The sequence below is a fragment of the Lotus japonicus genome, chromosome 1 (genome assembly GCF_012489685.1).
Source record: "Lotus japonicus ecotype B-129 chromosome 1, LjGifu_v1.2".
Classification (NCBI taxonomy): domain Eukaryota; kingdom Viridiplantae; phylum Streptophyta; class Magnoliopsida; order Fabales; family Fabaceae; genus Lotus; species Lotus japonicus.
Window position 1 is genome coordinate 26,392,480 of NC_080041.1, and position 10,868 is coordinate 26,403,347.

Consider the following 10,868-nt stretch of genomic DNA (forward strand, 5'->3'; position numbering starts at 1 on the left):
GAACGATGGGCAGTTACGTGAAGTGGTGGGACGACGATGGCCGGAATTCACGGAAGACAAAGTAGACCCAAATATCTGCTAACCCTAGTTTAAGAGTAAATTGACACCAAACCAATACAGCCCAAATACAAAGTAGGCCCAAATATATGGGAAGTGCAAAAAAAAAACAAAAAAAAACAGTGCAGTAGGACCTAATAGGATTCTACATAAGATTCGATCAAAACCTGAATCACCCAAAAAGAAAAGAAAAAAAAAGAACATCATCAGATTCAGCAGGCAACTGATGGCATCTATAATGCGATCACGGGAGGAGATTGAGCCGGTAGAGGAAAATTTAGCAGTTGAGGGAAATTTAGGGGGAAAGAAAGCTCTGTTGATTGGATTGAAACACCCACAGATGAATGATATTGATGACGTGAAAGGGAAGATATTGAGGATGAAGAAATTCCTCAAGGATCTGCTAGGGTTTTCAGATAACAACATCACTCTCTTGATTGAAGATGGAGACCCAGACAAATCACAACCCACTGACTACAACATACGACTGGAGACATGCTATTTGGTTGAGCATGCTAAACCAGGTGACATCCTTTTCATCCACCTCATCGCCCATGGCTGCTCTGATGGCAATATCACTACTTCTGATAAAGTACTCCTCCCAGGTATGGTATCGGTATCCAAACAAACCCTAATTTGTTTGCTGGCTGGCATTGGTATATACTATATAGTAATTCTTTGTTTTATGTGCTTGCTTGCAAACAGATAATCATTTCAGGACAATTATATACACTGCCGGCTCTTTAGATTGTACCCTGACAATTGTCTCCGATTGCCTAATTCAACCTGAAAATTCTGTGTGTTGTACTCCGGCAATACCAGTGGTTAGTCAACAAGACTATACAAGATTTTACACAAGACACCCAAATGCTAAATTTGCCTGTGTGCAATATCCGTGTTTTTGCGCCACCGGTTTGTCTCCCGTTGATATCGAAACACCTTGCATAACTCCAACTCTCAAGACCCACTCAGAGGAGACCAGCTTTCCAAGTTCAAGATTAATTCTCTTGAATGCTTTCCAATATGACCAGAAGAAGCCCAAAGAGGACAGGGGACCCTTCTTCTATATGCCAGAATTATTCTTAGCTTCTTCCACAACCACTACTACTCCTCCTAACCCACACAAATTATATGGGGTTTTTACCACTATCATTCTTGATATAATTGAAGAGACTCAGGGACGAGTTACAAGTGTAGACCTTGCACGAAAGGCTATGGATAAACTTAGGATGCAAGGTATTCATCAAAACCCTGGACTGCATTCCAATGAGCACCACCATGCTTATGCCTCCTTTTTGTTCGCTGATTAGGTAGCACACTGGTATATATATTATTTGAATGATGTCAGTGTACTATGTCAAGCGACATATGGCTTTTGGTCAGATGATCGGTTCTTGTTTAGTTATTTCAGGTTTCGTGTGTTCTTATTTAAATTTGCTATTTTTTTCTACTGCTTTGGGATGTAAGAATTATGCACGTTCAGTTCTATTAAATGCCTGATACAAAGTCTGAATCCAGTTATTCTCAGGTTCAAAATATTATTATTTTGCTATGGTTGTAGTCTGATGATTGCCTTTGGTCTGAATCATATGTTGTTTTGTACCCGTTTGAATGTAAACCAAAGAGCACTTATTGGAGCTTTTTTAGTGCATTTTTTTGTCGATAAGCTCCAATAAGCTTTGAAAGGCCCCTGCCAAAGGGCACAAAGCTAAAGCTTTGTGACATACAGGACAGTTCTACATTTTGTTTAAGCATTTAATTGAAATTTAAACCTGAAGTGCTTTCCTTTTAAATTGGTCATGCATCTTAGCTGTCTTTAACACTCCCAAATCACTTACGCTTAGCTTTCCAATAAGGCTAATAACACTGAGACTTTTGGTTACTCTTTTCCTTTCGAAACGTATCTTATATTCAGCGCTCTGTTCCTTCGGGATTCACCATTTCACAATCTCTGTGATTCACCTTCCACTAGGTGAATTAAGTTTATACTCCATTCATTCCTTTTTATAAGACCACTTTTAGACAATAAGACCACTTTTAGACAATTTTATCTATGAAGAAAATATGTAATGAATCTAATTAATTTGTTGATTTTAAAAAATTATTTACAATCTTCCATATTTACCTTTTATAATTGTATTAATTGTTTCCCACTATATGTGACTTGCTTGGGTAACATGGGAGAGAACTAGTGGTGGGTGGTAATCAAAATTTGGGAATTTCCTAAGTGTCGGAATGTCCTCGGGGCTCTCTTATGACTTCGAGAAAGGTCTTCAAACTGGTGTACTTTGAGATCCCTTAATGCTCGGCCTTCCCTTCTATTCAAAACTTCTCTTCAAGCCCTCTAACTTCAAAGTCTTTGTTGACGCTTGCTCTGACCTTAAGTAATGGGAATACCCTTAATTCAAAATTCCAGCATCAACACGTTGTGAATGAAGAATCATTTAAGGTCGGTCCCCCTCTTGTGGGATGGTCAATAGACCGCCCCGGAGACGAAGCACAGAGTTAGCAAGCCATGAAAGACACACTTAACCTCCATACTTCAGGCACAATATCTTGTGAACTTGTGGACTAGGCAGACACTTCCTTAGAAATATGCCACATCCAGTACATGCTTGTGAAGAGCAACTCCCCTTGAAATGGTATAAGTCAATGGAGAGCAGAATCCACCGGGAGGGCTCAAGGGCGAGCTATCAATATTCAGGTCATGAGACGCCCTTCAATGGGAATTGGCGAAGGCATTCCCCCTCATGCCTTTGGAAGGGTGGCCTTTTGACTCAAGGTTCAATCCTGTTAGAGCGAGTTTGACTTAGATAGAAGCTTGTAAGGGCTCTTGAGCCAATTGTTTGAGGCACAAAAGTCCAGCTAGGGTTAAGATTTAAAGTTTTTTTTCCTTTCCACTATAAAAGGGGAGAGCCTACATTGTAAAAGGTGTGTACACATTATATACACTAATGCGGCTAGGTTATTAGGGGTCCTACTTCTGCAAGGGTTCCAGTCTAGTTTCCTCTCTTGCTAATTTTAAATTGTGAACATTGGCGACGTCCGTGGGAATTCTGGTAACACATTCCCAGATCTCGTGGTTTCTTTGAGTATTGATGATACTAAAACGTTATGGTAGACATAGAGGTGAAGGCCTCGGGCGAGGGCCACCCCACAGGAAAGACCTGGTTGTGGACCAGGTCGGATAGGGGGCATGGTCCGGTTTATAGACGTGTTGGAGGAGTTCCACATCGGGTGGATCAGGGCGGCGGAGGATCGCAAGGCTCGAATTTGGGCGGAGGAGGTCCTCAGGGTCTGGATCTAGGCGAAGGACAAAGGCTTGAAAGCTAAAGCTTCATATTCTTCTAAGCATAGGCATGAGAAAGAAGGCCATTTGTTCAAGCTTCTTATCTGCTGCTAACGCAGCCTTGAGAAACCTCCCCAGAAAAACATAAGGAGTTGGAGCATTAAGACGGAAGTTCATTTTCCTAATAATTAGCTTCTCCATTCCAAGTATTTGATCTCTAGTATAGGACTCGTCCAGATGCTAATTAAATCTTTGACCCTCGGATGCCAAGTATTTGATCTCTAGTATAGGACTCGTCCAGTTGATTTTATTCATTATCTCTATTAGGTTATTGGTAAGTTATCATGCTCCTTAACTTCACCACTTTCCTGGAGAAACTTAGATCTTTCTGGTGGGTGGATTGTTTCCTTGGAATGAACTCTGAAAAATCTGCTATCATGTTGCCCTCTCCGACACATTGAAGATGTCTTTGATTTGCATTATCGGAAACTTTTACCGTGTCAGCTTCACAACAAGAACTAAAAATACAAACACAGTTTTTACTACTGCATGTTGCATGTTGCTGACTAGCAAGTATCCAGTTACCCTCCAACTTAATTTCTGCAAAAATAATCATTTAGTTCATTGGTGAAATAAGTGCGTTTAGGTAAACAACTTAGTTAAAAGATAATAACAATGAGAAACTTATTCAAATAAACTCAAAACAACTTATAGATAGGTATAAGCGCTTGTTCAAATGTTAATGTGAGTAGCAGCTTATGAAATTAAATCAATACAGCTTATAAGTAGGATATAACCTGTTTTCATTATCACACTCAAACATTTACAAGTTCTCATACAATAAGTTTAATCAAGTTGTTTCAAACCTAGGCTAAATCATTTTCCAACATTTAGGGAATATTTGAAGTACTGGTCTATAAGAATGACATTCCTTTCCCTAAGACAGTAATATGAACATTTGTCTGCATCATGTAATGTTATTGATGTGTGTTAACCACTACATGTCATTTCCCAGATTATATTTGAAAAATTGAATTGAATGTGCATAAACCAAAATCCATTTTTGCTAATTTCTTAGTACAAAACATGCCACTTGTATAAGTACACGACATTGTTGGTTATTCTCTTATGATGTATTCACTGATATATGCCATACAATATAACTAGGATTTTCTGAATAACTGCCATATGTGAGATACCCCAGGAAATCAAGCAACACAAAATAAAAACAGACCTTGTAGAATATATATCTAATATTCTGATGTATAAATTTCACAAATAGGAAAAAAGAAGACTTTTCAATATGTCTGATCTGATCACCCATCAAACACTTGTAAGCTGAAGATGATGTCTTGGATGGTGAATCTGTGGAAGCTTTAAACTTTTCAATGCAACCCCACCTGACCTCCTTTTCCAAAGACTATTTCCTTCATCTGACTTTCTCACTCCCTTGATCACAGGGAGAGGAGGATCCATGTTTTCAATGCTTATGGGAATAACATTCTCATTACTAATCCAACCACGCCTCTGGTTTCTGTTCCTGGACATATCTGCACCACTTACTGTTGTCACCTGCAGGGATTTAAATTGCGGTCCGGAACGCGAAGAGTGTGGGAGTCTCGCACCGGCATCACGACAGCAATTGCGGCCATATCCATTAGTATTTGTCTGCAATTCCACAACGCAGCTGGAAGCACAACCACTACCACGACCGCAATTTAAAACCTTGGTCACTCGTTGCGTCCTTCCACAACTGGAGGGAGGAGCAGTTGTGGTGGTGGTTAAGTTTTTGGCAGAGAAGAGCTTTTTGAGCTTAGAATACTTGACAATAGGGGAGATAGAGATGGAGGTGGTGTTGCTTTTGGTGGTGGTGAGGCTGAGTCTATGTTGTTGTGAGGTTGGAAGTTGTGCTATTTTGTTGTCCCTCTTCACCTGACCCATGCAACCAATTCTTGGGGAAAGAGGGTTAATGGAGAAGGAACCTGGATGATGGTCTCTTCTCTGTGGAAGACTCACACTTTTTATGGATGTCCTTGAACATAGCATTGGCAGGAATGTGCTTCTGTTATGGATATGCAGGTTCTGATGGTACAAGTCATGATGGTGATGATTTTCACTGCCCATGTTTCTTTGGGAGTTAGAGAAGATCAAAAGGAAAGTTAAGAGATAAGAAATTTGTATGATGGGAATGGATTTGCAAGTGTTTTGGGTGTTTTCACTTCTCAGAATGGTGTGAGTTTGAGCTTGTCAATTATACAAGTGCAAACCAACAAGTTCTTCCTTCAAATGGTACATATTTGATTTTCCTTAAGTAAGGTCTTAAATTCGAGTAATGTGAATAGAAAAAAAAAAAAAAAAATCGCGGGAGAATTAACGTGCCATGATTTGAATGTTTTCGGCTCTAACAGAATTAACTCATGTGGAGAATACCAACTGCATTAGATAAAAAAATAATAATGGAAGTGCAAGTGTGCTTTTGTGACCCTTGGTCCTGTAGGTAAAGAAACAACAATTAAGAAGATGACAAAATGGAGTAGAAGAAATCATTGCAGAAGAAGGAGCCTCATCGAAGACTAATACACACATCAAACAAGAGGAACAGGACCACTTTGATGTTTGAATTGGTTTCTATCTGTAGTTTAATACAAGTCAGATTTTGTACCTCTGATTAAACTCTTTGACAACCCAAATTTAGGACTTAGGATAAGAAAGGACTAATGAGTTTGGTTTGCACCCCTGGGTGTATTTGTGTCTGATTGTGTGGAGAGATCTGAATAGTGAATATGCAAAAGTACACACCCTACAGTGGTTAAATCATGGACTGAGCAACCCCTTGTCCCCCAAAAGGTCCACTTCAGCTCAATACTTGATGGTGCCTATATTTGACTAATAAGGTGACATGGTAAACATGCATATATTATTTTGTAGTGTAAGAAATTAGAAATATATTTTGTTTTCATAATCTTTGAAAACTTATACAATGGACTTTTAAATAACTCAGTTTTATCCTTCATCCTTTGAATACCAACTCTATTGTAGGAAAACCAAAATCCTTGACATTCACATTGAAGATGGTTTAGTCCTGTTAATTACTATACTGCGGTAATTTTACTATACATATTCACATACCACTCATACCACATCATCTTCCATTTCATTTCCAGCAATTTTCTTTTTTTATCTCTCGTATTTGAGTGTCAACTTAACTTTTTCCTTTTCTATTCTGGTAAACTGAAAACTAATAAGTATCCTTTTAATTTCTTAGGAAACAAATAATTATCATTATTATCTGTGTTTGCAACACAATATCTGAAATTTACTTCTGTGAATGAGAGTCAGAAATAAGAGCAACTCCAACACTGGTTTCTTAGCCCAGCTGGAGTTGCTAAGGAACCAAGTTAGAGTTTCTTATGCATTGGAGCTTGGTTTCTTAATGGTTTCTTAATTCATGAACAGTGCCCACGGTTCCTTCTGTAAGAAACTTTGCTTTTTGATTTCTTAATTAAAATACAATATTTTCTCTCACATATTCACCAACAGCTTTCAGAGGGAAATTAACAGAAATGATGAAATTGAAGAATTGAGGTTCAAATTCAACAAAGATATACACACAGAGCATCAAGACAAAAAATTTATTGAAAAAAAATCAAACTTTACATTGAAAAAAAAAATAAAAAAAATCTGCAGCTCTCCAATCCAGTTGTAGAAGCTCCGATCTTAAAGGAAACTCTTTGCATGTGTGAAAAGGAAGCTCTTTGCTTCGATCTGAAAGGGAAATGAGAGAAATTCAATAGAAGAGGGGAGGAAGAAGAAGAAAAGGGGAGAAAAGGGGAGGAAGAAAGGAGGAAGAAGAAGAGAAGAGGGAAGGAAGAAGAAGAAAAGGGGAGAAGAAAGGAGGAAGAAAGGGAGAGAAGAGCAGGTAAAGGGAGAAGAGGAGAGGAAGAAGAAGAGGGAGGGTGCGGCTAGGTTGGGTTATGGAGAGTGAGGAGGAAAAGAAGGTTTATATAATGGGTGACCTGCTAAGCAGGTCAGCCCACCGTTATTGACCGGTTATAGCCGGTTTCGGCCCGTTTAGGGGTGGTTTAACCGGTTAGACCGGTTTTTTTTAAATTTAATTATTTTAAATATTTAGTAAATTTAAATTAAAATTAAATTCGTATAAATATTAATTAAATTATTTTTAAGTTGAAATATTGATTTAGTATTAAATTTTAAATTTAAATTGGGTGAAAATAAATATTATTAATTTATGTTGTATGGTGGGACACGAGTGAGACCCTTCAAATAGTAATTTAAGAAATCATGGGTTGGAGCAAAATCTGCTTCAGTTCCTTAAGAGTTCCTTAAGTCTGATGTGGCAGTAAAATAGTGCAAAATAGTGCCGAATAGTGTGTTAAGAAACCAAATAAGAAATTGTGGGTTGGAGTTGCTCTAATTAATCAATCTCCGAATGGAGAATGCATTATGAGGTAGAGCCACTTTCACCAAGAAACCAATAATTCAAGAGTATAATGCAGATTGCATCAAGTGAAGTATCCTAAACTCATAGCTAATGATGCCAAAGAGTCCAAAATTTGGGTTACTGTTTTTGTCTTTATGTCCAGCTCTTTTTTTATTAACCTGTTTTTAATCAAGGATAAAAGATTGCTTTACATTAATCATGCAATTCTAAATATTTCATTTTAATATTAGACAAGTCGTCACACCAAAATAGAAAATTTCTGTTTAGAGAAACCCTTAATTAGATGATTAATTGATGAAATAATTTATTGGGGGGAGGTATTTTAATTCTTCTTATCAAATACTCCCTCCGTTCCTAATTATAAGACCTAGTTTTAAAATTTTCTAGTTCCTAAATATAAGACCTTTAACAATAATTTAGCAAAAATTATTCTACTCTTTCATATATAACCCTTACATTAATGGTGTGTTTTCAATTCCAAAGATTTAATTACCACCTACCATTTATTAGTGAGAGAAAATAACAAAGGGAAAATATGGAAGAATGTATGCATTTTTAAAAAACCAACACACTAATTAGACACATTTAATGTTTTTTTAATAAGCGCAATTTTTTGTATTAGGTTATAATTAGGAACGGATGGAGTAACTGAACGACTCTGTTGTAATCTATTGACATAAATGAGTCATTTTATTCAACACTTTACTTTCATCTCACTCATTTCATCCCCATCCCATCTTTTCATCTATCTATTTGGTTACAATCGTCCTACAATTGTTCTAATTCAATGGTAGAATCTCAAACAAATTAAGGATCTTAATAAATCTATGTGCGCGTTCTTTAATTTATTCTAGTTTACGTACACCAAATTCAAACATTTGATTATTTAAACATTTGACCAAGTTCAAACTTAGGTTATTTTACTACCATGTTTTGTTAGAAGGTTCCATCATGTTTGAAGATGTTGAAATAGGAGGCATGCAAAGTCGGTGTTTTAGTTATGTAAGGTTGCCAAAGTGGGAAACAAGAGATTATATATGCCGTCAAAGTTCTCAAATCCTCACGTTCTCTCTTAACCAACCAATTTGTGTCAATGAAGAAAGAAAACGATAATTTATAGTTCAATGATCTTACTTAATAAGGCAGCTATATTCAAAACATGATCGAATTATTTTTGTTCCTTGACAAGTTTTTAATGCCATGATCGAATTATTCCATTAACATATTTAATATAATACTATGTGTCCCTAGCACATTTAAATCTAGTTCTGATATTTTATTTTTTGGTCAAATTGTTTGTGCAAGAAGTTATCTCTGATTACGATCAGGCAGTTCTCAAGCTTTTCGATTTAGATTCTGTGACCGACGTTCGTTTTTCGATCGAGTTTGCGTTATTCCTGGTTTAGATGGAGACTCGACGCAGGAGGCGGCCTCATCGAGTCGTTCTGGATTCTCCGATACGAACAGCGGGAGTACAGCCGCCTTCTCCTTCTCCATCACCACCACCTCCTCCATCGCCTTCGCAGGTCGGATCTCTGGAGCGTTCACCAGAGAATTCACCTCCTCCGGAACAACAGCCGGCGGTGACATAGGAGCAATGGCGCCATATGATGCGCAGCATTGGCAACATTCAGCAGCGGAATGAGCATCTACAAGCTCAGTTGGACTTCTACCGCCGTGAGCAACAAGACGATGGAAGCAGAGAAGCGGATGCCGTAGCTGAGTTCCGTCCGTTCTCGGAAGGCGTTGAGAGTGTGGCAATTCCAGATAATATGAAAACGTTAGTTCTGGATTCATACAGTGGATATTCTGATCCGAAGGATCATCTTCTGTATTTCAACACGAAGATGGTGATAATTGCGGCGTCGGATGCGGTGAAGTGCAGGATGTTTCCATCAACGTTCAAATCAACGGCGATGGCATGGTTCACGACTTTGCCGCGCGGATCGATTTCGAATTTCAGAGACTTCTCATCCAAATTTCTAGTGCAATTCTCAGCGAATAAGAATCAGCCGGTGACGATCAATGACCTATACAACATTCGCCAACAAGAAGGAGAGTCGCTGAAGGAGTACATGGCAAGGTACAGCGCTGCATCGGTCAAGGTAGAAGACGAGGAGCCTCGAGCCTGTGCTCTAGCATTCAAGAATGGTTTGTTACCGGGAGGATTGAACAGCAAGTTGACACGCAAGCCGGCACGTTCGATGGAAGAGATGCGTGCTCGCGCCAGCACTTATATTCTTGACGAGGAGGATGATGCTTTCAAAAGAAAGCGCGCGAAACTGGAAAAAGGCGACACGTCACCCAAGCGCGCGAAAAAAGATAAGAATGGCGAAGATAAGGGGGATGGCAAGCAGCAAAGACACGATAGGGGGAAGGCGGTATTGAAACCGACCAAAGAACAGTTGTATCCACGGCGTGATGATTATGAACAACGCCAGCCTTGGCAATCTAAGTCTCATCGCCAGCGGGAGGAGATTGATATGGTGATGAACACAGATTTAACGGATATGCTCCGCGGAGCGAGGGACGCAAATCTAGTGGATGAGCCAGAGGCCCCAAAGTATCAACCACGGGATGCCAATCCCAAGAAGTGGTGTGAATTCCATCGGTCCGCCGGGCACGACACGGACGACTGCTGGACTTTACAGCGGGAGATTGATAAGTTAATTCGGGCGGGATATCAAGGAAATCGCCAAGGCCCGTGGCGCAACAACGGCGATCATAACAAAGCGCATAAGCGAGAAGAGGAGCGAACGGACAATAAGGGCAAGAAGAAGCAAGAATCAGCGGCTATGGCCACAAAAGGGGCTGATGATACGTTCGCTCAACACTCAGGACCGCCCTTAGGGACCATAAACACCATCGCCGGAGGATTTGGCGGTGGTGGCGACACCCATGCGGCGCGAAAACGTCATGTTCGTGCAGTCAATTCGGTTCATGAAGTTGCTTTCGGATTCGTGCATCCTGACATAACAATCTCGATGGCAGACTTTGAGGGGATAAAACCCCACAAGGATGACCCGATAGTAGTGCAATTAAGGTTGAATAGTTTCAACG

General features: G+C 39.3%; 2 protein-coding genes across 2 annotated transcripts; one reads left to right on the plus strand and one right to left on the minus strand.

Moving 5' to 3' along the window:
• Positions 1-268: 268 nt before the first annotated feature.
• Positions 269-1,609, plus strand: LOC130731745 (uncharacterized). The gene is made up of 2 exons (XM_057583983.1): positions 269-662; positions 763-1,609. Exons 1-2 carry the CDS (start codon positions 284-286, stop codon positions 1,365-1,367), a joined length of 984 nt encoding a protein of 327 aa, XP_057439966.1. The 5' UTR covers positions 269-283; the 3' UTR covers positions 1,368-1,609.
• Positions 1,610-4,392: 2,783 nt separating this feature from the next.
• Positions 4,393-5,611, minus strand: LOC130731746 (uncharacterized). Its single transcript, XM_057583985.1, has one exon. The coding sequence runs from the start codon at positions 5,468-5,470 to the stop codon at positions 4,670-4,672; it is 801 nt and encodes a 266-aa protein (XP_057439968.1). The 5' UTR covers positions 5,471-5,611; the 3' UTR covers positions 4,393-4,669.
• Between the last annotated feature and the right edge of the window lie 5,257 nt (positions 5,612-10,868).